General features: G+C 41.4%; 4 protein-coding genes and 2 long non-coding RNA genes across 13 annotated transcripts in view; 3 read left to right on the top strand and 3 right to left on the bottom strand.

Annotated features, from left to right (window-relative positions):
- Positions 1 to 8765: 8765 nt before the first annotated feature.
- LOC122539200 (nitric oxide-associated protein 1) lies at positions 8766 to 11817 on the top strand. 2 transcript variants are annotated; one of them, XM_043673919.1, is made up of 5 exons: positions 8771 to 10305; positions 10411 to 10707; positions 10778 to 11099; positions 11219 to 11439; positions 11520 to 11817. In XM_043673919.1, the coding sequence occupies exons 1-5, from the start codon at positions 9090 to 9092 to the stop codon at positions 11699 to 11701; spliced, it is 2238 nt and encodes a 745-aa protein (XP_043529854.1). In that variant the 5' UTR covers positions 8771 to 9089; the 3' UTR covers positions 11702 to 11817. The 2 variants fall into 2 exon arrangements, with proteins under 2 accessions (XP_043529855.1, XP_043529854.1); XM_043673920.1 differs by lacking the exon at positions 11520 to 11817 and having other exon boundaries at positions 8766 to 10305; positions 10778 to 11139; positions 11171 to 11235.
- On the bottom strand, positions 10741 to 14241 carry LOC122539205 (spermatogenesis-associated protein 6). Of its 2 annotated transcripts, none has more exons than XM_043673931.1 (6): positions 14107 to 14241; positions 13668 to 14027; positions 12655 to 12774; positions 12488 to 12588; positions 12098 to 12385; positions 10741 to 11991 (listed from the first exon to the last, which is right to left on the bottom strand). In XM_043673931.1, the coding sequence occupies exons 1-6, from the start codon at positions 14152 to 14154 to the stop codon at positions 11916 to 11918; spliced, it is 993 nt and encodes a 330-aa protein (XP_043529866.1). In that variant the 5' UTR covers positions 14155 to 14241; the 3' UTR covers positions 10741 to 11915. The 2 variants fall into 2 exon arrangements, with proteins under 2 accessions (XP_043529866.1, XP_043529867.1); XM_043673932.1 differs by having other exon boundaries at positions 12488 to 12585.
- Positions 14242 to 14429: 188 nt separating this feature from the next.
- LOC122526785 lies at positions 14430 to 15488 on the bottom strand. The gene is made up of 2 exons (XM_043650317.1): positions 15247 to 15488; positions 14430 to 14615 (listed from the first exon to the last, which is right to left on the bottom strand). The coding sequence occupies exons 1-2, from the start codon at positions 15486 to 15488 to the stop codon at positions 14456 to 14458; spliced, it is 402 nt and encodes a 133-aa protein (XP_043506252.1). The 3' UTR covers positions 14430 to 14455.
- On the top strand, positions 14618 to 17594 carry LOC122526786. Its single transcript, XR_006306213.1, has 3 exons — positions 14618 to 14690; positions 14746 to 15887; positions 16315 to 17594. It is a non-coding gene; the product is annotated as an uncharacterized LOC122526786 (long non-coding RNA).
- The window catches only part of LOC122539197, a 29195-nt gene continuing 19249 nt past the window's right edge, over positions 17320 to 27265 (bottom strand). For 3 of the 5 annotated variants that reach the window (XM_043673908.1, XM_043673907.1, XM_043673912.1), the window contains 2 exons: positions 20372 to 24548; positions 17320 to 18643 (listed from right to left, as the gene is read on the bottom strand). In XM_043673908.1, coding sequence (XP_043529843.1) covers positions 18556 to 18643; positions 20372 to 24548 — 4265 coding nt within the window. In that variant the 3' untranslated portion in view covers positions 17320 to 18555. The remainder of the gene's footprint in view (positions 18644 to 20371; positions 24549 to 27265) is intronic. The other 2 variants (XM_043673911.1, XM_043673910.1) reach the window with 2 other exon arrangements.
- The window catches only part of LOC122526788, a 15019-nt gene continuing 6215 nt past the window's right edge, over positions 18462 to 27265 (top strand). For both annotated transcript variants that reach the window (XR_006306216.1, XR_006306217.1), the window contains exon 1: positions 18462 to 18473. This is a non-coding gene — a long non-coding RNA (uncharacterized LOC122526788). The remainder of the gene's footprint in view (positions 18474 to 27265) is intronic.

Raw genomic sequence — 27265 nt, 5'->3', positions numbered from 1 at the left:
TTTTTATTTAAATGGAAGACTTACTTGTGTTTTTTTTTTTTTTATTTAAATGGAAGACTCACTCGTGTTCGCAAAATGGTGTATTATGCGTAATACGTACACAGGTATGTACACAGTCGTACTTTTAGAAAAGAAGCGATACCTTTTTTCAAGCGGCAGGTATTAAAAGGGTTTAACCTCTTGCGCTGGTAACTGGTTGACGGACCATAACGAGTGACCAAACCGTATACAGTAAATAATCGTCTTCTTTTTGAATTCATTGGTATATCACCGGATAGAAATTATTTTTTACTAAGAAGTAAATTATTTCTACTAAGAAGTAATAAATTTATTATTTGTTTCGCCTGGATTATATTTAAATGTACTTAAAACTGAGAGAAAACATTGCGATTTTTGGTTAAAAGAGGTTAACCACTTGCGCTGGCAACTGATTGCGGACCATAACGAGTGACCAAACCGTACACAATAACTCGTCGCTTTCTTTTAACCGTATACAATAACTCGTCGGTATGATATCACTGGATAGAAATTACTGACAATAATTAATGAATTTATTATCTGTTTTGCCTGGGTTATACCTAAATGTACTTAAAACTGAGAAAATATTGCAATCTTCTGCCAAATATTCTCAACGTGCGTGGCACGTCACTCCAGCGCAGGAGGTTAATTTTAGTTGATATTACAGACAGTAATTAAGACTGTAACATGGTATGATATCGTTAAAACGAAATGAAATTTCGAGACGGTGAAGAGAAGAAGGGGATGATGCCGGATGTAATATTTTAGCATCGGATTTTCGTTAGTTTCCGAGATATTAATAAAAAAAAAGAAAGAGTACCATACATTGAATTATGCCTGTATAGACGTTACTGATGCAACTGTCTTCGCTGTTTCCTCAGTGTCTATAGGATATTCCGACATCGAGGATGCAATATACCGTGACTCAACCGTCGTAATGATTATTCCATTGGGATTGGGTCGAGTTATTTGTTTTAATCCGGCCATCAATTACCTGCGAAATGTCGTTGTCGGTGGGATGTCGTCGATATCGGTTTTTAAGTGGGACACCCTATAGATAGTTGAGAACAGTATCGCTATTACGTCGTCATCGTCGGATACTCGACAGTTGACGACGAGGACTACCACAGGAAAGAAACGATTGTATACGACGCTGACTAATAGAGCGGCTGTACGTATCAGTAACGTCTGTATACATAATATATAGCTCAATGTTCTTTATTAATATCTCAGAAACTAATAAAGACTTGAAAATGTTATATTTGGAGTCTTCTCCCCTCTCCCCTCCTCTCTCTCTCTCTCTCTCACGTCCATTCCCCTGAAAGTTTGTCTTCATTGTGACGATTGAATTATATCGCGCGTACTGCATACATACATATACTATGTTCGTAATTATAGAAAAGCCAAGTCCTCTCCAATTTCGACGATTTTTGGACCTGATTTCTGGGAAACGAGGCATTCGGCGCAGAACCAAAAGAGGCAGGACTAACTTTGTTTACGTTTTATTTCCAAACGTGTATTTCGTACGCTCGCATCTATCTGACATCGGTGATACAAGTGTGTATCTGCGTCTGAAAGGAGTCTCGCATACACGCGATTAACGATGCCTCGTTATCGGCCCACGTATGCCGGATCGCGCAGTATAGAAAATAGTAAATATTTTCTCTGAAAACCGCCGCGCGATAAGATTAAGCGAATGGTGTTCCTTCTCAGCATCTCGCGACATATCGTGATTCCTCATGATAACGATAGCAAATTGGCTAAACAAGTGAATATAAATAGAAAAATAGAAATTCGAATGACAGTCGACTCTTTCTCTTTTTTTTTTTTTAGAACCTTCTGTTTCTCGCGACTAGTTTTCGTTAATTATTAAATATTTTCGACGAACGTGCATAGGATTTGGAACGATCGTTTGGCGTGGTGTAGGTACATTTATTAAAAATGTTTTTTAATTAACGAAACAAGATTCCGAGAGGTCGAGTATGGAATAATATTATCCCGCGCGTTTAATATTTTTACGATAATGTTACATAATTTCGCACGACGTCGACAAATTTATAAACAGTAGATAATATTTCGAATATTGTTCTGAACAAATAAACTGAAATACAGTATTACACGTCTCTCGTCTGATACTTCTCTCTAGACCTCGAGACGACTCGCCTTCGCACCAAGCCTTTTTGACAAACCTCCAATTTTGAACTGTAAAACGATCGAACGAGTCCTCGTACAACGTTCGCTCGTAACGAAGTAGAAAGATTCAACGATCCTGAATTTATACATATATTGCACTATGCATGTTACGTACCTCTCGGTCAGTCTAACGAGTCGCAACGAGAACACCAGTTAGCATAAACGATATTTATAACGATACGTTGAGCGTGGGACTTGTGCCAGACGACGTAAAAGAGATTTGGATGCGTTTTATTCTCGAAAATTTATTCTCGCGATCGAGCAGATTCGATTCGAATTTGTGTAAACACACACACAAAGAAAAAAAGGATGCGGTTTCACGTTCGATGTAGTAGCCAAATAATTAATTAACAATTAATAGCAATATTACCATAAAAAGTTGTTTGTCCACTGGTAGACAAGTTTATGTAACTTTCTATCTGGCATATATATATATATTTTTTTTTATTCTGACTAAGAGGATACTAAATTATCAAAGTTTGAATTTGGAACTGAAATTAAATATATAATAAATAAATAAATATTATAAATATATAATAAATATAATGAACAAAACGATGAAAGATCAAAAAGTTGTTTGTCCTCTGGTAAACAAGTTTATATAACTTTCTATCTGGCATATATATATATATATATTTTTATTCTGACTAAGAGGATACTAAATTATCAAAGTTTGAATTTGGAACTGAAATTAAATATATAATAAATAAATAAATATTATAAATAATAATATAAATAAATATTATAATAATAATATTATAAATAATAAATAAATATATAATAAATGTAATGAACAAAACGATGAAAGATCAAAAAGTTGTTTGTCCTCTGGTAGACAAGTTTATATAACTTTCTATCTGGCTTATATATATATATATATATATATATATATATATATATATATATATATATTTATTTATTCTGACTAAGAGAATACTAAATTATCAAAGTTTGAATTTGAAACTGAAATTAAATATATAATAAATAAATAAATATTATAAATATATAATAAATATAATGAACAAAACGAATGAAAGATCATCATAATTGTGGCGAGTGGAAAACGCGGAAATCAGTCAACGATGTTTGTGTTAAGCCCAATTCCTTGTTGTTTACTAAGAATTAAGTATATAGGTGCTACGTTACGTACGCAATGTCGCCAAACTCGTATTTTCTGGCACCGATGTGAATAAACACGTAGAGGACTTTATACTTGCCTCTGCCGTGCGTGAGCGTGTGCACGAGACGTGTACAAAGACACGAATATCACGATCTTGACAGAAAATTTTAAATAGATCGACGTTAACTCGATACGAGGAAACACGGTGACGAAAATTCAAAATACGCGCCCTAACAATTGGTGCACGTGATCCTGTGCACGCACTATATAAGATGGTATTTGTATTGTTTGCGAGATGGAGTAACAGTGGACGTGCGATCAAAGCCGGGCTTGACACTTCGAATATGTGAAATGTCCAGATGATGAAAATCAGGCTTTACGATTAACGAAATATTCTTGTGAAATGGAAAACAATTAGATTCGCCGTGAAGCATAAACGTAGCGTTAGTAGCTCGTTCACACATCTACGTATATTCTTATACACACACACACATATCCTGCGAATGAATCAAAAAGTCGACTGACGCAACGAGATCGCATTCGAAAGGTTTCAGAACTACAACCTCTAATCGTGTAAGCAGCTTAGCTATATACGTACGTGCACCTACATAACTATGTAGCCGACCTGGGTAATTAATCGTTCGTACTTGCGCGACACAGCCGACGGTAAAATATCCAAAAACGGTCTTTTCGTCGATCTCGAACGAAAAAGTGGAAAAGTGGAAAAGTGGAAAGGCTAAAGCCATCCTCTGAACAAATGTTTCGCCTCTCTACATACATACATAAAGTGTAAATACATTCCACCTTTGACCGATTCGTTTTGATTCTTCGCTCGTTATCGAATCCCGTATGTGACGTTGAAACTTATTCCAAAGAATTTATAGAAGCGTTTAACGAATTAGAGGATCACAGAAATTCCTAATTCGTTTACGGTCGAACTAATGTCGTTTGCATAATCTTAGTGTTTGCGCGTATACAGAATAAATCTAGTTAGAAACTGAATTATGTTACGAGACGGTAAGATGGTAAGGTTAGGTTAGTCGAGAATAACACAAGTAGAAACGGATTTTGGGATACGAATGCCGACGTTAAATCAACTGAGATAAAATGGATGTTTAATGTAAATATCGAGGAAGGACTTGAGAACGAAACGAAAAGGAAACTACGTGCATATTTATAAGTTGGCGTGACATTAATAACGCGGAATTAACATACGTATGCGTGCATGTTTGTATGTACGTATCGAGAAACGAAGCTGCACAGCTACCGGTATTTCAACGATCTCGTGTCTTTGATCGGAGGTGAATGCTAATTATCTGCTATTGCAATGCCGAACACACAAACTGGAAAGTGCGAATAGATTTGTGCAGAGGACAAGAGTACGTATTAAACTAAAATTAAATGCACGGCATTTACAAGGACTCATTCGATCACGGATTCTTGACGACGTGACACGACGCGACGCGTTGCATTGGCGCTTGCAGTTGCATGTACTCTCCTTCCTTTCTCCTACGTTTTTACGCGTCATACCTTCCTTCGAAATGAATACGTTCGAAACCAATCTACCTAGGGATTTAGTTTTTTTTTTTTTTACCAACTACGATTTTGTTTTCCTTTTTCGATGACCATCATACCGAATATTTTTGTTGACAATACAGGGTGGGCCAAAGTTTCTTCCCACCTATCTTTTTTAACAAAACATCGAAATATAAGAGAAAACTAATTTTGTTAATTTTGAATTAAATTTCGTTTACTTTGCCTTACGTTTTGAAATATTCAAGAACGATGGAACAACAGTTTTACTTGCTGCGAAAAAGTATACAGTTTGGAAATTAAAATGATTCTGTAGAAGTACGTTCAATCCGTGATAACGAGTTGCTAAGTTAAGCAACGTTTCAAGACTGGAGCTGTTTGAAAATTATAAAAAGGAAGAAATGATTTTACACAAATGGAAAGTTCTTTTGAAGTAAAACAGCGGAATTGTAAGAGATATATTTTAAAGCTCACATTATTTGTCCGGTATTTTTTACAGGAATGCCAGTTGAGTCAACTCCTAGCCGCGAGGACTTTCTTCCTCAGCGTAGCCTCTTACAGTCAATAAACGTTATTTCTTCAGAAAAGGAGATGCACATAGCCTTGCCTTTCGTTCATTTTTTGAATTTTCTAACAACTATTATTAATCCTATATTGAATTTTGTACCAAATTCCGTTGAAACATTTATACTCTGTTAAAATATTTTTTATTTCATTTTTTATACAACCTAGCTTAATTCATTCTTAATCAACACTTCCTTTTTCTCTGCGTTCCTTCAATCTGCTGACAATATAAATACAAGTTATATTAATTATGTCTCCTGTTTTAGGCTTTTGTTTGCCTACTATATATACGAGTATATAGCTTATCTATCTATATTTACCTATTTATTTGCCTGTTTACATCTATTTATTTACCAATCTATCTATATACCTATTTACTTATCAACCTACTGACCTACCCACGTATTAGCTGTATACACTACGTGCATATATAATATGTACATACACCGTTTACGATAGAAGACACGCCTTTTTTTCTACCAGTGGATCAGTGGATAACTTTCGATAAATTTCACGTTTTACCTAGCTACTCGTCTATTCGTACTCATTTCACTCGTCTATTAAAAGCAGAACGACATTATGCGAAAGAGAAAGAGAGAGAGAGAGAGAGAGAGAGAGAGAGAGAGAGAGAGAGAGAGAGAAAGAAAGATAGAAATTGCCTTGTATCGCAAATTGTTGTCGTATCATAAATAAATTAACGTTCTTCGAGTGAAGTTGTACGACCTCTATGCGACTGACACGAGTTAAACATGGTTAAACTCGACGACCTCGTACGTGCATGTCGCCAATCACGTACGCTTTGTCGATAACTGTTCATATGCGTTTTTCGTGTTGAACTATTTTAATGTTCAGTCAACAACAAACGCACCTATATATACACGCGCAATATGACATGATTGATTGTCAGAAGATGGCAATTTACATTTTTTGTTGACTTTTATTACTAGTATGTAAATCGCCGCAATAGAACGTACATAAATACTCATATGTTATTTATATAACCATTGACTAAGGTCAGAATAGATATGATGGGCAACGCTTTTTCGCGTTCCACGTTTTTGAAGATCACTTGCCCTCCTTGCTACTTTCCAGTCAGCGTTATTTGTTCCATGTAATATGTAGTGGTGAACGTGTTTGAATTAAAATTAACATGTCGGTATGTCTTGTGACGTTACAAGAATTAAATGTGCAATATCTGTGCAATAATTATATGTACAAAGCAGAGCATGGCATTTTGTGTACAGCAATAAACAACAATAGGTATATTCCTTTATATTTGTAGTGTGATAGATTGGAACGATGACTCTGTGCGAACCTATATATGTAACACTGCACAAAAGTGGGCAATTAATTTGTAATTTGATGATTTTTCCAACAAATCCCGGACAATTGATCTTGATATTTTAATGAGAAGTAGAGATTTCTCATTTCGGAATGAGAAATCCCAGAATTAGTCACGGTCACGATTAAATTAGTTGCATCCTGGATGAGTTTGTCGATAGATGATCGCGTTATTTTTAGAATATCACCAGTTAAATAATGGCAAATTAATAATTTCAGAAAATCGGATTGAATTTTTATAGAAAGCTTGTATAATAACTGTACTACAATAACTTTTGAGAATTCATAGACAGATAATTCAGATGAGAGAAGCTAAGAAGCCATAAAATAAATGTTGTAAAATAGTAAATAAATCATACAAGTTATGATGCATTATCAGCTTTCTACTATATATTATATAAAAATTTAGAATAGTTTGCGATTGTAGGCAAGATTATAAAATTGTTATATTGCATCGTGAATTGCATTCAAAGTATCCATAAATTAGGTTGTGGCTTCGTTGCATCAATTATGGGATGATCGTTATATTGATCGATTAAATGAAGATTTATATCCTATGTGCACAAAATTCTTGCATGTATCTTTGACCATTATATTTTCAAACCATTCCGAAATTTCAAAGATAAATTGCAAGTGACTAATTCATTCAATTTTATTGGCCGAATGAAATATGGGAACAAATTTCGAAAACGCGATTAAAAGAGTTTACAAGGTAATTCTCTTGATTGGTTCTCTTTACGAATGAGAACCTGTTATTTTCATGGACGTTGAAACACCAACAGCAGCGCTGTGGAACTAATTTATTCACCGTGAAACTGAAAACTCGAGTGAGGGCAAATCAAGCTACATATTTTTGTTCAGAAATTAAATTATAATTCGCTTACCACCGAATTGTAAAACCGAAACTGCCTTTGTGTTACGGTCATTCTGATTTCTTACGTAATTAGTTTATTTCGTATAATTAGCGTAAATTGAGCTGCTTTGGACTTGGTAACGCTATCTGTCGGTAGAAGTCGGCATTAACAAAGAAATTAATATTTTATTCGTATTCCGAGTCAAACACGGAATAATATAAGCCGAGAATCTAATTACGTGATCGCTGTTATAAAGGTCTACGAATTAATAGCCAAAATTACTGTTTTCTGCAATTAGTTTAAGTTTTGTAGCGACCGTTACCTCGTCAAAATTGAAATCAGCGCCATCTACAACAAAGCAGTCGTTCTGCCGAAAAGTACGTTTCCTGTAAACCGACAACGCCAAATGTATATAACACTCTTAACACAAGAACATTTATAAATTATTTTATTTTTATTATTACTATGAAAATGTTATTATTTATAGAAATGTATATATAGACCCTATTTTATAATTAGTTATTCATTCCTTAATTAACATTCGGAGAAAACAGTTATCTATTTGTGCTATAAAAATAACTTTATTGTTATTTAAATATCATTTATTATAATTTATTAAAAGTTACCAAAGTTACGAAGTTCTTATTTATTTGTAGTATTGTAATATTATCATTATAATCACTTTTGGACACAATAACATCATCTTGCGGTAAACATTGATAACTTTACCACCAACATTTATTGACAGATGGCGTCACCTAACCAATTTGGAAAATTTTAGTTTTTCAGTTTTACTATTGTTTCATTTAGTCTTTCGAGATTTTCTAGGACATATATCCTGTTTTTAAGTTCTTTAAAGGATGTTTTTCTTATCCGGCCAGCATACAGGATTACTCCAGGATTGCATACAGGATAGCTTATGAGTTTGATAAAAGTTTACATTATGACTTTTTTCATTATTTCTGTAAATTTATTGTATTTATATTATCAGGTTAAAGAGAAAGAAAATAGTCAATATGTATGTATTTTTTTTGCCATCTCGTATTGAACGTATTAAACACGGTGTTACGATATGATTTCAAAGATTTATTCCCATATTTCGTTAACATGTTCCATCACTTATAATTTATAGTTTGTGTTTGCAGTATCGACTTGTCCGATTCGTAGCTTCGTTCACGTGTGTACGCTTTGGTCTGTTCACCTTTATAAGTTATGTTACGGAAGGCATGTCTAGAGGTTATGCGACTACAACTAAATATTCGTTTCTTCGGAATGAAAATCTTTGACAATTACGACCATAATCGTAATTGATATTGTGCAATAATTTTGATAAATTTTCTGTCGCAAGATGCCGATTTCGCGTTACAAAAAGTGAACAAGAGAAATATTATGAACATCACAACATTATTATACGTTGTCGATAGTCGGGCGTCGTATTTTTGGACGGATCGTTCTAGAAATCGAACATGAGATTTCAGCTGTTTGGACTGTCCGGGTACGGCGTGCGCCGTAATTCAGGACTACGGGAATTTCGACGTTGGCATGCGATTTTGTATAAAAACGTCGAACCAACATTGCGACGAAAACTGGACGCGAGTGTCCTAGCTGTCCGCGACAAACTGTTGTATTGCGATTACTTGGATGCGGAGAACGTGCAAGTGGGTTACAAAAAGAGGAAAACGTTGGAGAAATTGCTGCGCATGGAGGAGGAGAGGGAGAGGTACGAGGAGATCGCTCACAAACCCGTATTCAGTGTTCTGTTGTCGAACAATTCAACGGCGAGTAAAGAGAAGGTAGATTCTCACAGCGAGGAATGGACAACTACGAAAGAGAAGCCTGTGCACATGCCGTACGCCATGGTAGATTCGTACGAGATGATCAACTCGGTAACGTCCAACGATGCCGAGGAACCGAGCGAGAACGCGTTGGACGAGGAGCACGAAAGTTTGCACGATAGGTATTCGAAGATAAAGGCGAGCGGGTTGACCGAGCTGAATTTCGAGGATTTCGTCAAGACAATGGAAAAGAGCGTGGATAGTTTGAGTACGCCGCATGGTGAGTTGTGGAAAGTACCGGATAACTGGATGACCGATTACGAGCAGTTCGACGACTCCTTGATGAACTGGTACGCAAGGTACGGCACGCCAGATCCCAATTCGAAAGTGAGCTCCGTGCCGTGCGGCGGTTGCGGCGCTTTGCTTCACTGTAGAGACCCAGCGATTCCCGGATACTTGCCGTCGGAATTGTTCTCGTCCAAAAATACCGACGAGCTGAAATTGATGACATGCCAGAGATGTCACTTCTTGAAGTTCTACAACGCGGCGTTGGAGGTGAAGGTGTCGATCGAGGATTACCCCAGGCTGTTGAAGGTGATCAAGAGCAAAAAATGCGCCATCATCCTGATAGTCGATGTGACCGACTTCCCTTGTTGCATTTGGCCCGATCTGAAGACCATCATGCACCCTTTCACGCCGATTTTTCTAGTTGGCAACAAGGTCGACTTGCTGCCCAGGGACTGCCCGTCGTTTCTCGAGAACGTGAAGCAACGGCTGAAGGACGCGGTGATCGACATCACCGGCGTGAAGAAAGAAAACATTACGCACGTGCAACTCGCGTCCGCGAAAACCGGATACGGCATAGAGCAGCTGATAAATAAGTTGCAGAACAAGTGGCAACACAAAGGTGCGTACACGTGTGTTGCATCATTTTCATTAGATATTGTTAAACTCATAACTCGTTAGATATTATTAAACTTATAAAACACATGTAACGCTCGACATGTTTCAGGAGACGTTTATTTAGTTGGTTGTACAAACGTTGGAAAATCTTCGTTGTTCAACACCTTGATAAATTCCGACTATTGCAAGGTACAAGCAATCGACTTGGTGCAACGCGCTACAGTGTCTGCTTGGCCAGGGACCACGTTAAACTTGCTCAAGTTTCCAATTTTAAATCCGACTGGCAAGAAACGTCGTTTAAGAACAATAAGACTCATCGGGGAAACGTCTTACAAGATGACAGAGTTGGAGTACAATAATTTAAAGTTTAAAGAAACCAGGAACATCAAATATGCGACATTGAAAGGTGATTGGGCAATCTCATTTCCGGTTAATTCTGTTCGTTTGAAAGATTGTTTATTGGTTTGTCTGTGTAGAGCATATTGGTAAAACATTTACTATGCATTCGTCGAGCAATCCAATGAGAGATCCTTTTTCCGAGATATCGCACAAGTCCATGTCTGGAAACAGCGTTCTCGACGAGACTAGACCAGAGTACAAGCAAAGTCGTTGGTGTTACGACACTCCAGGCACAATTCAGACCGATCAGATACTAAATTTGCTGACGACCGACGAACTGTTGCTCACGCTGCCGCAAGAAATTATCTCGCCGAGAACTTTCATGTTCAAACCGAAGCAAACCGTGTTTGTGGCTGGCATGGGAAGGCTGGATTACCTCGAAGGGGAGCACTTCATACGGTACACATAATTTGTACATTGGTTTCTACGTGAAAGAATAGTCGCTACGACCGTACAGTTGTTAGTCGGCTGTCATTTTTGAAACTCTTCAGCTTTTCCTCTTTCTTACAATGAAACAGATGTACGTTGTTCGCGAGCAAACATCTACCTATAACAATGTGTCGGACCATCGACGCGGACGAGGTGTACGATCGTTTGTTGACTACGAAAGCTTTCGTCGTGCCTATCAACGATCCGGAACGATTAAAAGCGTGGCCAAAGTTGTTGGAATCGAAAGAGATGAAAGTGGTCGGCGTGGACAGAGAGGAATCTGTCGCTGATGTCGTACTGTCGAGTATAGGTAAATTTAACTGATAAAAATAGGTGAATTTTACGATGCATTTCATCGGTGCAAGTAACTGTTGTTGATCAATTCGACAGGTTGGATCGCGATCACCCCTTTCGAGAACGAAAGTGCCTTGTTGAAAGCGTGGACGCCTCAAGGTCGCGGTATATACCTAAGGAGCCCGGCACTGCTCAGCAAATCGGTAAGTCTTCGTGGTGGCAAGGTTCAGGGTACACCGATGTATCTGCTGGGTCGACAAGTATACGTTAAATGTTAAACCACACGATATCACAAATTTGGTCTGGTCTTTCCCTGTCCAAAGAACGACGTCTTTTCAGCCTAAGACTATCGGTATGTGTAAATACATACACATTTGTAGAAATTGTTGCAGACTTTTTACAAAAACTCCTCCGACGCATCGGTAATAAAACGTTGTTTCTTTGTTTCTTTTTCCTTTTCTTTTTCATTCAATTTCACTTCACCAAGGAAAATTAGGTCAACGGACGATACGAGCTGTGCGTTTTATTTGCGACTCTTTCGGGAACTAGGACGGATGACCGGATTCCTCTGCAAGAACAAGAACAAGGACAAGAAGAAAACGAAATTTCGAAAAAGCTGCGCGAAATTGTTTGAAAAGACAAGACGTATCGCGCGAAGCGCGCGATAAACTTACGTAGAGGTAGGTTGTCGCGGTGCCGAGTCGTCTTTCTGCAGACGAGCGCGGCTGTTCGCCGAGTTCTCGAGTAACTTGTCGCATTTGCTGGAAAAGTAACACTTGTACTTGAAGCAGACGGGGCAGCTGTCAAAGATGTGCAGATTGCCACAAACGGAGGGTACTCGGCGATATCTTGACGGCGGATCAAGCTCTGTGTCGTCAATGCAGATATCGTGTTTCATCGGTTGACTGGTCCGGGCGAGTCCATCTTGATACGAGTATTCTACGTCGTTGCAACACCGCGTGCTGCGACAGTATATTGAATTACACTCCGTGTTAGCTTTGGAAGTTGAAAGGCAAAGGCAGCCGGTTTAGAACAGATAAATGAGAAACGGTTGTTGTGCTTACGAGCTGGAAATCTGAGGTTTTGCCTTGGCACGATTGTGACAGACTTTTCGTTGCCTGATGATACCTTTGACGGGACGTTTTCTGTGAGCGTAGCACTTCTGCTGAAAATCGCGATTTGCCAAGATAGAGGTCGAGCAACGGGAATCGCTAATGTAGAGTGTCTTTACCTTGGAGTCGATCGTCTTTGGATTGACCACGTACGGTCTGTCGAGATTCGCATCGTAAATCGTTAACACCTCTTCTATCACCGTGTTCGTGGAAATTTCAATCTTTGGTGCTATAATACCCTGTTGGAAGGATTTAGTTTGGGTAAGTGGTGTCTATCATATATATACAGTGACTCTCATTAATATTCGGACACTAAATATTCAAACTGTTATAATTTTGTAAAAAAAAAAGAAAGAAATCGTACAACAATAAACCTGGACTCGTTTTACAGTCTCTATTTTCAGAAAGCATCGTTCATTTTATTCCAAACCGTTTTTACTTCACGCAACGAGTGTATGAGTGAAGATACTTCTCTTCTCGAAAATACAATAAATGTGTAAGCGTGTGTGTAAGAACATTGAAAAATTTTTTTCGCGACTGAATTTACGACGATGAACCTTGAAAGTAGAGACTTCGAAGCTTTAAAACAAGGTTGCACGATTTGTTTTTGCAAAATTATAACAATTTCGGTACTTAGCATTGGAATATTAATGTTATTGCGCGCCAGTGGTTCCCAACTTTCCCTGTCCTCGTGTAACACTTTCTTATTATTCAAAAGTTGAATTTTTGACGTGGACGAAGCCTAAAAAGCCATTAACTTCAAGATCTAAAACAAGCTTTCAAAGAACGTGACATCCGAAAGAAAAAAAATAAAAGAACAAAAGAAATCACTAAGAAATTGTTAAAAAAAAGTAAAAGTAAAGGCGATATGACAAACAGGAAATAAAGACGAGGTTGAGAACAGCAACGGGAATGCCACCTGTGAGTTGTTCATTTCCCTAGTACGAGATTTCTGCCGCAACGACAGATGGTGCATTGCACAACGCGGAAAAGTTAAATTTTTGTTAAAAGAAATGCAAATAATTCACTGTTAATGACTCATTCTCGAATTGCCCCTTCCCCTCGAAATATTAAATTGCTCCACGGTTGGGAATCACCGACTGTACGCAGTCAAGGAAGGAAAGATACCGACGGGGAAATATTTGCTGGGATCCATGAGCAGATCGACGTCGACACCGGGCAGCAATCGCCTGCACTGAGTCACCGGATAGAGGAGATCGGTCAAGTTGGTCTGAAAGGTAGCCAAAAGAACGGGCTGGTTGCACGGGCTGAGCCACTGTATCAGTTCCGCGTAGAGGGACTGTCGTTCCAGATTTCGTTGCAACTCTGTCAAAGCAGCCAGCCGTGTGAACGTTTTCTTAAAGTTAAACTCGTTGTGAAATAATAGTGGAAAAATCGGCGATACTCGGTGAGATTCGAGAGTGGAGCCGAAGCTGGTTATGCGCAGCGCTACTTTCCCGTTAGGGCACAGCCATACACCGGGGCACGTGATCTGCAAGCAGAGGTTAGCAACTTGACTCGAGAACGAAAACTAATCGTTCGATTCTCCTCGTTCATGGTGTATTACTTACGGCGTGTAACTCCAGTCGGATCTTTACACAGAAGCCCTTTCCCGCCATGATGGTTGGTCGCTAGTGTGATTATTAAAATACCCTTGTCCTTGTTATCTCGAGATCATTTTGTCGGACGACGGACTTGGGGGAATTTGTAAAGGGAGAACGCCGCGATCACCGATTAGAATGTTCGGTGCTGGGTGTTTTTATCCTCGGGAAGCGGGACGTACGACGCGGTCTGTGGTACGGTGCGAGATTGGTGTGCGTGAGAGCTCGGTCGGTGCGTTGCTCGCTCGTTGCCAGGAAACGGAATTGGCACAACATCGACGTTGAATTTTGTCGACGATCGCGGCTGTACGGCCTCGTTCTAAACCTTGAAAGGCATTCCTACAAACTTTTCGACCGGCAGGCCTCTCTGAACATGCCGTATTCGAAGCTCGTTAGAGATGAAATCCGTCTGTTTCCGGTGGAATTGTAACCTCGGATCGTTCGTTCGCGGTATCAGGGGTTCCGAAAACCAACCGTACCTGTACACGTGTGTGTATACACGCATATACACTTATGGGGAAATTGGAATCGCGTGAAAAATGCTCGTTTCATACGTATGCATCCCTCTATTTGCGCGGTAGCACTTTTTATACGTGGTTTCAATTTTAGGTGGCCAGAAAATATATCGCCATCCTTTTTCTTACGCAGTAAATTGTAATAGTGAAAAAGCCAATGAAGAGATACTTAATTTGAGACTATTAACCAAAGTGAATTGGGACTACCAATTATGAAACTACTGAAATTAATAGACGTTGGAATTAGTTTTAAACAGTTGGCCTTGACAACGGTACATTATTCAATACGCAGTAAGTAAGCAATCGACGTTTTTACTGCACTGTGTTCAGATTTATATTGTCAATTTCAAGCCGGAAATGTTTAACAAACGTTCAGTTGCACGAAGAAATTACACAAAGAGGAAATTTCTTTGGATATGAAAATGAAAATTACACCGGCTCTATTTTCATTCCACGTAAATGGAGGGATGGGTGTGCGCACGTGTGTAATTCCGCGGTGGTTTGGAATATTTGGAAATTATATTGGAAATGGTTATATCGTCGAATAGTATTTACATATGTATGTATGTATGTACGTATGTATAATATCGCGTACAACATATTCACCGTCGGGGGCTTGAACGCGTAAACGTCCTTCGGCGTGAGGATCAACCGTTTCGAGATCAAGTCGACGTATTCCTGTAGAATTTCGGACGGCGGGATCGCGTCGTGCTTCGCGTAGAATTTGCCGGTCAGAGGTTTTGTGCGCGCGGTCGCGACGAACTCCTCCCGAAGCCGAAAGTGCCTCTTCTCCTTTTCGTATCTTTCGGTGTAAAATCGCAGTTTCACGGGATTCATGGCCGCTCGATACTGGGAATTTTTTCGCAACTTTTTTTTTCACGGAAGATTGAGTAGAAATGCGACGAGACGAGAGACGAACAAACGAACAACGTGACGCACAGTGCGGTGTTTGACAGTGAGCGGGCAAACGACGCTCGTTTCGAGTAGCATGGTTTATTTTAAAATACGAATAGAAAACGCATACATAACAAGCGGAAGACGGTGGTTAATCAGTCAGAGATTCACAGCGAGTGCTCGAGACGTTTTCGAGGGGAGAACGAAACTTCCGAGAATATATGATGCGTATTACAGAGGAAAGGTGGTAACGTCTGCTCGATACGCAATCGATAGTTGAAAATACCGGTTTTCGCTCGTTTCGTTACTTTGTGCCTGTACAGTGTCGACGATTTCTCGCCAGTTTTAACCTCTTGCGCCAGTAACTGGTTGACGGACCGTAACGAGTGACCAAAAACCGTATATAATAGTTCGTCTTCTTTTTGAATCGGTATATCATTGAATTTCACTATACTTAAAACTGAGAAAATATTGCAATTTTGGGCCAAATATTCTCGACGTGGCGCGTCATTACAGCGCAAGAGGTTAACCACTTGCGCTGGCAGCCTATTGCGGACCATAACGAGTGACCACACCGTATATAATAATTCGTCGCTTTCTTTTCGATCTCGTCGATGTGATATCACTGTAGATAGAAATTAATGAGAAGTGATAAATTTATTACTTGCTTTGCCCGAGTTATACTTAAATATACTTAAAACTGAGGAAATATTGCAATTTTGAGACAAAAAATTCTCGACGTGCGTGACACGTCATTTCGGCGCAAGAGGTTAACAACTAGAGCAGGGGTGGTCAACCGTGGCGCATAAAGCAAGTTATTTAGAGTAAGTATTAAAGTAAGATTATTATTTATTAGAGTAGGTTATTTTGTGTTTTCTCTATTTGCAAACACGTTTTTACTATTTATAAACACGTTTTCGTTGTTAAGATAATTTAGTGGCGCATCGAAGCTCACTTGAGAAAACAATTGGCACGTGGGAGGTACAAGAGTTTGGCCACCCCTGAGCCAGAGTATCTAGTCCAACAGTTAAATACACTGCGAAGGCCCAGCATTTGAAAGTATTTAAAACATGATGCACTTGCAACGGAAATCATTCCGGGACTAGATGTTTTTGAATTTCTACACGGGGTACGTATATGGATTGTGTTTGCTAATTTAAACCTGCCACAAAGTTGAATTTCAACGTAGACATCCAGTCGTCCAGAACCATAAAGTCGCTGTTAGCACGCGCGCCTCCGCAGTGTTAAATAATTGAGAAACATTTTCAAAGAGAACTATTGTAGATTGTGACCTATGATCCCTTCGTGGGAGAGTAGAATATAATGCAAGAAAAGAATTTTAACCTTGAAATTCAAGGTCAAGGTCGAAGGTGTAGAATTCATCTATGATCTGTTCATGGACAAAATTTTTCTTTCCGCCGTGTACATATAGAAATTTAAATATATCCGTTATCCTGCAGTTCCTGTGCCCATTTCCATTGCAAATACATAGTTTTATATACATTATTTGTGGGCCAGTGTACGTACTTACGTGTATGCATCCCGCGTTAATAACAATCATGTCCAATCAGTGCGACGATTCAATCGTAATGCAAAACTTTTACAAAATCGATCGCCGGTAACGCGCATTTCGAGAAACTGTGAGACGGGAGAGACAAAGAGAGGAGAGAAAGAAAACGAACAACGCGATAAATTACAAGACTGAATTATACGAACACGCACCAAGCTGAGAGAGACGCACGTCGGATTTCTCGATTTCGGTCGCAATTCGATATTTCCAAGGCACACTTTTTATACAACGTAGCCATAAATATGAAAGTGACGATGACGATGACGACAGTAACGATAACGACGACGATAATAGTAACGACAGCAATGACAATTGTCGCGATAGTAGTGTGATAGTAATAGTAATAACAATAGTGGTAACGCTAGAAAACAACAATTACAATAGCGCATTCGAAACGGCAATTGTGACAATTGTGAACGCGCGACATAACGATCGTTTTACGGCAAAGCAGAGAGGCCAACAAAAAGGAGAGAAACTGAAAGAAAAAAAAAGACAGTTTCGTCGGTTTCGACGTGATCGTTAGGCCGTTCGATCAACGCGACATTCTGTATCGTAAACGAGACGATAAAAAGTCTTTGGTACACGGCCAGAATTTGATTTTACTCGAGATTACATCCTGCTTCACGTCGATCGAGATCGTAGATGATGAGAAAAGAAACTACGATCTGTTTGCAGTAAGAAAGTACACGTTATACTGATATAGTTTCGCTGCGATTCAGGGGGACTCGTGGAGGAACTTCTCGGGATCGATCAGTAGTTTGCACGCGCGTTGCAGATCCTTGCTCGCTGAATCGAAAAGTGCGCGCAACGAAACGATGAGTATGTATGTACAGACGCACGAGGTGGAAAGAAATGTGTTTGGTCAATCTTGTCTGTCACTCGATGTTTTATGGAAAACGCGTGATACAGCTCCCGCGAAATTAACTGTGACTTTGAGTTTGAGGCTCGAAAAAGAAATTTTTTTTTTTTTACATCTGTATTCTACGAAGATCAAACTTGTTCAAAGGAATTACGTGCAAAAAAAGTCGTCTTATGCAGGGTGGAAAAAGAAAAGTTTGCCTGTGACTATCACAGGTGAAAAATTCTACACCTAAACTTTTAATTATTGTTGGACGCATAGTTTAAAAGTTGTTTCAGGTGCGCAAGCTGAACGTGAATCACCCTGTATAATTTAAGTTTCTCGAACAAGTCTGATCCTCCTAATGACTAGAATAGAAATGTAAACAAAAAAAAAATTTCTTTCAGCTTAAATATTTCTTTAAGAATATTTCTTTTTAGTTAGAAACTCAATCTACCAAGGTAGGTTCCTTATCGATAGCGTAGAATTCATCAGCTGTAACAGCCAAAACTAACCAAACGTTTCTTTCCACTCTGTACAGTGATCTAGTCAAAGTCTAGCTGGTGAGATGCGCGCGCATCCTGTCGTTAGCAACAGTGAAGTTAACTGTAATCGGTGGCGCAACGATCGGCTGCTTCGGTGGGCGTCGAAAGCGAGTGTTTCGTCTCGGTGGTAAGCTCGCCGTTGTTCCTGGAAATTCAGACATGTTAACGACGTTGACGCATTGTCGGCCGCGTGACTTCTATTCGCCAGCGGTTCACAAAATTAATAATTTTGCTTCTGAGGTATGTCTTAGAATTTTTACAACGGTGCAAAAACTATCATAATTATCAAGAAAAGGGTTCCAGATTTTAAGATGCATTGTAGAGACAGAGTAATAAATTTAATCAAGTGTAATAATGTAATCAATTTTGTTCCAGATATTTTTAGTACTATTGTTTACGTACTGATTAATAATAAATAATGTTAAATAATAATAATAATTTGTTATATGAATTATATAATACTGTATATAGTACTAAACATGATGCTAAATACTAATGAGTAGTAGTTACTTTAATTAAAGTTATTTTAACTTTTCACACGTTATTTTGATAACAAATTTTATAGTGTCTGTTTTCTCGAATTGAGCTGATTTTGACAGACATGCGAAAAAAATGACCCTACGTGGCACAGAACGTGTTAACTGAGATTTCTGGGAAACCCAGTTGTAAATTCTCTATGAGAGCCACCTAACTGGCCCTTATTTTATATCTTGTATCTCAAAAATAATTAAATAAAATTTTATATAATTTATATAAAATAAATTTATATATTAAAATAAATTAAATTTATTAAATAAAAATTAATAATTAAAAATTAAAAATTAATATCAGTAATTAAAATTTAAATTATAATTTAATAATTGATAAGTTTTATTGAAATAAAATTTTTTTATAAAAATTAATAATTATAAATGAAATTTAAATTATTATATTATTAAATTATTAAATTTATATATATATATAATAGTTTAATTTTTTTATAAATAAGGATGGATGGGGAATAAAAAATAATAATAAAATAAATAATTTATAATACGTATAATAGTAAATTCTCTAAATCAGAGCCACCTAACTGGCCCCCTTTTCCTCTCCACTTGGTAGGGAAATTAAGAGAGAGTGGGGGCGCAGCGAGGAAATTTCAGTGTAGTGGGGAGATGGAGGCAGTGGAGGGGATGGCGCTAGCGGTCAAGATAGTGGAAGCAAGGGCCGCCAGTTAGCCACCTCTGATCTAAATTATCTTATACGCGAGGGATGCGTAAAAATTCCTAATTTTTGACAATCCAACCTCCATCAATGAATATTACTAATTACCCTACGAACGATTGCTCGTGTAATAAATATCGCTCGTGCGTGTCGACATACATCGACATCTAGATTTTACGAAACCTACGTTCAGATTCTCACACACGTTGAAACATCGACCTCTAGATTTCGTGAAAGCTGCGTTAGAGTCAGTGTGCCCGGTGTCGATGTTGCAACGCGTACCACGTTTAAACCTAGAAACGTTTCGGCATTGTGCGTGGGTGGCTTTAACCTCTTGCGCTGGAACGACGTGACATGCACGGTCGAGAATTATTTGTTCCAAAATATTTAAGTATAGCAATATTTTAAGTATAGCAAAATCGGCATAAGAAACAATAAATTTATTACCTCTCAATGATTTCTATAACCCAAGTGACGCGTCATCACCGACGAGTTCGAAGCGAAAGCGACGAATATTTTTTTTATTGCGTCACGATTATTTGGTCACTCGTTATGGTCCGCAAATCGGCGTTGCCAAGGCGCAAGTGGTCAAAGAGGGAGAAAAGCATGATGGTCGATCGAAGTTACTTTGGTAAGGAGAAGGGAGGGCGCGAGAGAAAGAGAAGATTACCTCGTGTGCTCGGTGGACGGCTCGTCGCAGCAGGAGCCGGGCGAAGTGAGATCGCTACCGTCGGACAAGTCCTGGTTCGTCGTCGTCGTCGTCCTCCTCCTCGCGCTGTTCTCCGCGCAACTTCTCCGTGCAAGTTTCGCAGGGTGCGAGCGTAGGTGTTCCGAGTTCTCGCTGTAGTAACCGTTCTCGCACCTGGTGGGGTACTCGGCGGACAGTGGCGACGACCTCCTGGCAACTGAGGGCGAGAAGTAGTCGGCCGCGGTGCTCGGTGACAGCAGCTCCTCGTAGTACTCGACGGTTTTCGGTTCGATCCCGTACTTTCTCGGCAGAGAGGAGTAGCCGGAGCCGCGTGCAGCGAGACCGGAATCGTTGGACAAGCTGGAGAGAGGGGAGGATCTGTAGACGGTGGCTAGTTCCGGGTCCGCGGCAAAGTCGGCGCTGTGGTATCTCGACCTGGAGGCGGACAGATCGAAGGTCGGCGATCGGCGGAGGTACCTGGCGAGGGGGTCGTAGGAGGAAGAGAGTGCGATCGCGTGCTCGGTCGGCGACTTGAGGTCGGTGACGTAGTCGGCGACGCAGTCGATGTCCGAGTAGCGATGGCCGGTTCGACCGATCGAGATACCATCGTGCCTGCCGGCGATCTTCGGGCCGAGTCCTACGGCGTATCTGCCACGATCCCGCAGCTCTCGAAGTGCTTCCCGATTGTGCTCTCGGTGAGGGCCGGCGAGGCTGAACTTTCTCGGCAGCGTGGCGCTGCTGCTGGGCAGGAGGACGCCTGGCGGCGGAGCCGCGAGCGACGGCCTCCGTCGGTCGTTGAATCGCGAGTAGAAGCTTCGCCTGCGTATCCGGTCGATCATCGACTCCGAGTTGTCCGAGCTGTTGTTGTTGTTGTTGTTGTTATTGTTGTTGTTGCTGTTGTCGTTCCTCGCGAACAGCGAGCGGGACGGCGACGTCGGCGAGTGCAAGTCCGGCCGCGCTTGGTTCAGCTCCGTCGAGCTGCTCATCGACCACGAGTCGAAGCTCTCGGGCTCGTCGGCTGTCGGTGAAAGTACGACGAGGTCGTTGGGTCGTTCGCAGCAGTCGACGACCACGCTGGTCGTTGGTCGTTGATCGTTCCTCGGTCTCTCTCGAAGTTCCCTCGCGTTCGACTGCGACCCATCTCGGGGAAGAGGAGGAGGAGGAGGATTTTCGAACGCGTGGCTCTCGATGATCTTGGCGCACTCGGTCACCTCTCGCTTCAGCTCGGCCACGTCCTTCGCGCGCAGCGGCTTGTCAATGATTATCTTGCTACCAGCGATGCTGGCACGATGCGTCACCTTGGGCAGACACTCGGCCAGAGGTTTACCAGAGGGATCCTGCTGGTGGCTGCTGTCGAGTCCTGACTTTGGAGATTCGTCGGACCTCGGCGAGTCTTTCCTGGGCGTGGCGTTTCTGAACGAGTGCTGAGGTATCTTGGACAGGTCGAGCTTCAAGTTGCACCTGTTTGCTCGTTGCTGCGGCTCCTCTCTCTCGACCACGGCTGCCAAACTACCCTTCTCTTCATCTAGTCTCTCCCGAGACTCGCTCTCCAACCCGTTCCTTTCCACATTCTCGCCGGACGTCGTCGCGGAACCGGGACCCTTGTTCTCCTCGGTGCCCGTCGTCGTCGTCGTCGTCGTCGTCGTCGTCTTCTTCTTCGCCCGCGACTTGACCGACTTCTCCTTCCCTTCAGGTGAGGTGTTCGTCTTGTCGCACGCGGCGGCCGGCGGGCTCGATTTCTTCGCGACCTTCTTCGTCACTCGTACCATCCGTTTCTTCTTCACGCTGGCGTCGCCGCCGCCAGTGTCGTTGCTGTTGCTCTCCGCAGCTTCGCACTTTTTCCTCGTCGTCGAATTTCTCGGTCTCCCGTCGTCGAGAGTTGACAGTTTGCCAGGTGGTTCCGCGGACGACGAGGCTCCGTTCTCCATCGAGGATCGATGGCTCGAGGTTTGCTTGGATCTGCTCCACCCCGAGGACGTCGGTTTCTTCTCCGCGGGTTTCTTGTCGTCGTCTGTCGTCGTTGTCGGTCTCCCTTGGCTCGAAATTGTCGTTTCCGCGGCAGAGATCTCCTCCTCTGCTTCCTTCTCGCGAGACGCGCTCCTCCTCGCCCCTTCTCTCGACGACGGCAGTGAAACAACACCTCGCCTCGAGGTTTCGACGGTGGATTTCGTCGACTTGGTCGGTATCTTGCTACCGACGGCGGCAATCGTGGTAGCTGCCGCGTCCTCGACAGAGACGGGACAGCAGTCGGAGACAGGTTTCGGCGGGCTTTTCTTCAGCTTGCTGAGAAACGTGGCGGCCTGCGATCGTGTTTGCCCGTTGCCGAGCTGTTGTTTCGCGTCCGCGGTCTTGAACAGACCGAGAACGGAGGAGACTCTGCTCTTCGAAGAATTCTCGCCGTCTCGCGAGCGTCGGGATCGACCGGGAAGATCCTCGACGCTGACGGTTCTCTTGACGGCGACACGCTCGTCCGTGGAAGGATGATCGACAGGAGGCGCGGAACGCTCTCGCGACCCTTTGTCCCTGACGAAGATTTTTCGCTCGTTGCTCGCTGCCTTTTCTCTCTTCTTCTTCTGCTGCTGTTGTTGCTGTTGTTGTTGTTGTTGTTGTTCGTCGTTGGATCGAAGACTCTCGAGCTTCTTCTCCAACGAGTGCAGAAACCCGTTTCGCGACGAACCATCGCTCCTCGGCTCATCCGCCGCCCCCGTCGTCGTTGTTCTCGCTTTCGTCTCTCGCGTGCATCGATCCCTTTTCAAGCAATTGATCTCGTTCTTCAGCTCCTTGTCCTCTCGCCTCGTCTCTCGTTCGACGGCGGCGTCCTCCTGGCCGGCGATGATCTTCGACGCCGTCGCCTTGCCCTCGCTCTTCCGCTTGATGAACCGCGACTTGCGACGCTCGTTCTCCGCGGCCTTCTGCGCCTCCTTCTCCTTCACGTAGCGGCTCTCCTCCCGCGGCGTGTCGAAAAAGTCCGGCCGCAGGAACCGCGATATCCGACGTTGCTTCGAGCTCTTCTCTCTGCCCTCCTCGTTGCTCTCATGCTCATTTTTGTTCTCCGGCGGTCGGCTAGCACCGGCCGCCTTGAACAGCTTGCTCAGCAGCGACTTCTCCGTGTTCGTGGCGAAGGTTCGCGCGGCGAGGTCCTGCGTGTCGGCGAACGACTTGCGCCGATCAACGTCGATCGGCTCGACGACTCTGGTCAACGAGCCGGAGCGCAGCCTCAGGCTCGGTATGCAGCTGCGTCGCTTCGAGGCGGCCGATTGCGAGCGAGGGGCGCTCGACTCCGCGATCGAGATCAACGACGATCGTTTCTCGCACTTGTCCGTGTCCCGGTAGCTGCAGTTTAGATTACGGTCGAACTTCGAAGCGTCGCCGCAACACCCTGCTGTTCCCGATAATCCCAGCGAGTTCCTCAGCTTCGACTCTTTGATCAGGTTCTCCGCGGCCAGCAGCCTGCTCTCCAAGTTCCTCGACGACGAGGGATTGTTGCACGCGGAGGAGGAGGTGGTCTCGGTCGGCCAGGTGTCGTCGTAGTCCGACCTGGTCGACAAGCTAGACGTCGTCGCGTCCAACGGGTTCGAGGCTGACTGCGACTGAGTGTACTCCGAGACGGAGCTGTCGCCGGGCCACGCCTGATCGTCCGACGTCTCCTCCTGGATCTTGTCCGCGCGGTACGAGCGGAAGCTGTCCTTCCGCAGTTTGCCGCAACCATTTTCCTTGTACCATTTGTTGTTGTTGTTGTTGTTGTTGCTGTTGTTGGTGTTGTTCTCCGTCGGCGACGAGTATCCACCACGACGAGCGAGATGGAGAGCAGCCTGGTCGTCGAAGAGGCCGGCGATGGCTCGACGAGGCTCTAGCAAACTGTTGGCTCTCCTGACGGCGCGCCGATCTTTGTACTCGGTCTGATCGGACACGGTGGAGACGGAACGGTCGGTCGCCGCCTCGGACAACGCGTCCGCGTCCCTCTCGGCCGACAGCGCCCGGCCCTCGCGCGAAACCGACCTCGGCGGCGACCTCGTCAACGATCGTCTCGTCTGCTCGATCAACGTTCTGCTCAAACGCCTGGCCAAACTCGGCGTGAAGCTCCGCTCGAGCGACTCCTGCGTCTCCCTATCGATTCGCGTTGGTTCCGTCGACTCTACGTCTTCGCGTGCTAATTTATCTGAAAAAACAAAGTCCCCTCCGGTTGGATGACATTTGCTCGCCGTTCTCTCACCTAGAAACCTCTTAGCTGTGAGTGACGAAAACGTACTCGTCGCGGCGAAATTTCTTTTTTCTTTTTTTCTTTTTTTTTTTTTTTTCGTCGTACGGGAAAAGCAAATTGGAATTTGCCACTCTGTGGGGAGTAAAATACATTTGTAGACTACAGACGTTTCTCGACTAGTTTCGGAATATTTTTCTTCCGATTGCGATTGCCCCTGCGCGACTTGTCGCATTTTTTTTTGTTAGAAAAAAAGAAGCAAAGATGACCATGGAAATTTCGAAAACCACGAGAAATTGATACACCATGTTGTTTCGTCTCCCTTGGAACCATACAATGTTTGTATTACACGCTTTTTCATCGGACGCATAATTTAAAAGTTATTCGAGGTGTGCAAGTTACGTGAATCACCTTGTATAGTTTCACACTTCGGTGTACGCCTAAAAATAATGAAAAAAAATATCGTATAAATATATGTCCTATCTGTCTTCGTTTGATGAGATATAATGAATTTTATAAACAGAAGAAACTCTAGTAAGCTAGTTTTACCAGGGATGGTACATTCAATTTTCATAATAATCATAATTGGGATGAAGAAAACCCACATGTTGTTGTGCATTCAAGACATCAACACCAGTTTAGTTGAAACGTATGGGCAAGAATAATTGATAAATTTTTAATTGGACCTTTTTCTGTTGATGGGAAACTAACAGGCACAAAGTACGTTGATTTTTTGAGCACGCGTTTACACGAAATATAAAAGAGGAAGTTCCAAGTCGATATTAGACTTTGTCTGCGTTTTATGCANTGATGGAGCTCCGCCGCATTTTAGCCGAGTGGCTAGGCAATTTTTAAATCAACACTTTGCAAATAAATGGATTGGTCGTGGTGGTCCTATTGCATGGCCTGCTCGTTCTCCGGATTTGAATCCATTGGATTTTCACCTGCGGGGACATTTAAAATCTATTGTATACGCGACATGGATTGAAAATGCTGACATACTACGAAATAGAATAGAGCAAGGCTTCCGACAAATTCGAGAAACCACCAGGAACGATAGAGTAACCAGATGGATGACAAGACGCGTGCAAGGTGGTAATTTCGAGCATCTTTTGTAAAAGTAATTAAAAACAGAAAATTCATTGTATCTCGTAAACGAAGACAGATAGGACATATATTTATGTGATTTTTTTCATTATTTTTGGGCGTACAATCAGCTCCCGAAGTTACGAAACACCCTGTATATACTTGGAAAAATCATCTTTTAGATCAAAGCTAACTGGCGGCTCGCGAGCCCCTCCCTAATCGCTGAAGCTACTCCCACCACTGCATCGATCTCCCCACCTTTCCTCGCCGTGCATGAGCCCCACTCTCTCAGTTTGTCGATTTCCCTACCGAGCAAGTGGGAGCGATGGTCAGGAAAATATCGTTCCATGAGAGTAAATTATATTTCTAGTATTTGACTCCCTTTGTTTTTTAACAAGAAAATTAAACGAACGTGTAAGTTTTGTAAATATAAATTTATATTCAAAGTCAAGTCAAACGATAAAATTATTGATGTTGTTTTTATAACAAAATTGTTTCTATTTAAAGTTAAATTTGTCCTTATTTTTAACAAGAAAATTAAACAAACGTGTAAGTTTTGTAAATATAATATTAATCAAGTCAAACGATAAAATTATTGATGTTGTTTTTATAACAAAATTGTTTCTATTTAAAGTTAAATTTGTTCTTATTTTTTAACAAGAAAATTAAACAAACGTGTGAGTTTTGTGAATATAATATTAATCAAGTCAAACGATAAAATTATTGATGTTGTTTTTATAACAAAATTGTTTCTATTTAAAGTTAAATTTGTTCTTATTTTTTAACAAGAAAATTAAACAAACGTGTGAGTTTTGTGAATATAATATTAATCAAGTCAAACGATAAAATTATTGATGTTGTTTTTATAACAAAATTGTTTCTATTTAAAGTTAAATTTGTTCTTATTTTTTAACAAAGAAAATTAAACAAACGTGTGAGTTTTGTAAATATAAAATTTGTATTAATCAAGTCAAACGATAAAGAATTATTGATGTTTCAAAGAGGAACCCTGGTGTTGAGTTCCCTTGTAATTTAATTCAATTTCACAATTACCAGCTACACATACTCGGCGCGTTCGACGAGTATAATCGCCATTGCGCAACGTGGACGCGCACTTTTGAAAGCGGCACAGCTAAGAGGTTAAAAAAACAAGAGGCAGATGAAATACTTCGACTTTCTCTTATTTACACTCCTTTATTTCCTACGTACATGAATTTTTCTTCTTTCGTCTCTTGTAAAATTTCCTCGAAAAATTAATAAATAAATTTAACTGAAGACAGAGAGATGTAGAAAAAGAGAGAGAGAGAGAGAGAGAGAAAATTCACTCTAAAGAAATGACTGTACGACCGCTAAATCGAACGACGAACGAATTTGCCCGCGCACAGCGTTTCGTAGCACGATGGGAGAAAGGAGATAAAAATTAAAAATTAAAAATTAAAAAAAAAAAAAACGAATAAAATAAACTTTCAGATCGTTGTTTCTGATTTTTAAACGCGTATGTCGATTTGTTGTAAGATCGATCGTGTCTCTGTAGCTATTACACGGTGAAACTACAAACGAAAAAGGTGAGAGAAAAATGGAGAACAAAAAAA

Source organism: Frieseomelitta varia, unplaced genomic scaffold (genome assembly GCF_011392965.1).
Source record: "Frieseomelitta varia isolate USP_RPSP 00005682 unplaced genomic scaffold, Fvar_1.2 scaffold_192, whole genome shotgun sequence".
Taxonomy (NCBI): domain Eukaryota; kingdom Metazoa; phylum Arthropoda; class Insecta; order Hymenoptera; family Apidae; genus Frieseomelitta; species Frieseomelitta varia.
Note: the sequence above shows the minus strand (reverse complement) of the source record. Positions and strands in the feature narration are given on the sequence as shown.

What these genes read in the sequence shown, in the direction of transcription:
- LOC122526785 (XM_043650317.1), bottom strand. Translation starts at nt 15,488, where the DNA reads ATGAATCCCGTGAAACTGCGATTTTACACCGAAAGATACGAAAAGGAG. An exon ending in CCCCCGACGGTGAATATGTT is followed by an intron (nt 14,616 to 15,246) that starts GTACGCGATATT and finishes ACACGTGTACAG; the next exon opens with GTACGGTTGGTTTTCGGAAC.
- LOC122539200 (XM_043673919.1), top strand. Translation starts at nt 9,090, where the DNA reads ATGAGATTTCAGCTGTTTGGACTGTCCGGGTACGGCGTGCGCCGTAAT. An exon ending in GAACAAGTGGCAACACAAAG is followed by an intron (nt 10,306 to 10,410) that starts GTGCGTACACGT and finishes GACATGTTTCAG; the next exon opens with GAGACGTTTATTTAGTTGGT. An exon ending in CAAATATGCGACATTGAAAG is followed by an intron (nt 10,708 to 10,777) that starts GTGATTGGGCAA and finishes TTGTCTGTGTAG; the next exon opens with AGCATATTGGTAAAACATTT.
- LOC122539205 (XM_043673931.1), bottom strand. Translation starts at nt 14,154, where the DNA reads ATGGCGGGAAAGGGCTTCTGTGTAAAGATCCGACTGGAGTTACACGCC. An exon ending in TCCGACTGGAGTTACACGCC is followed by an intron (nt 14,028 to 14,106) that starts GTAAGTAATACA and finishes CTCTGCTTGCAG; the next exon opens with ATCACGTGCCCCGGTGTATG. An exon ending in CCGCGACAACCTACCTCTAC is followed by an intron (nt 11,992 to 12,097) that starts GTAAGTTTATCG and finishes TTGTTCTTGCAG; the next exon opens with AGGAATCCGGTCATCCGTCC.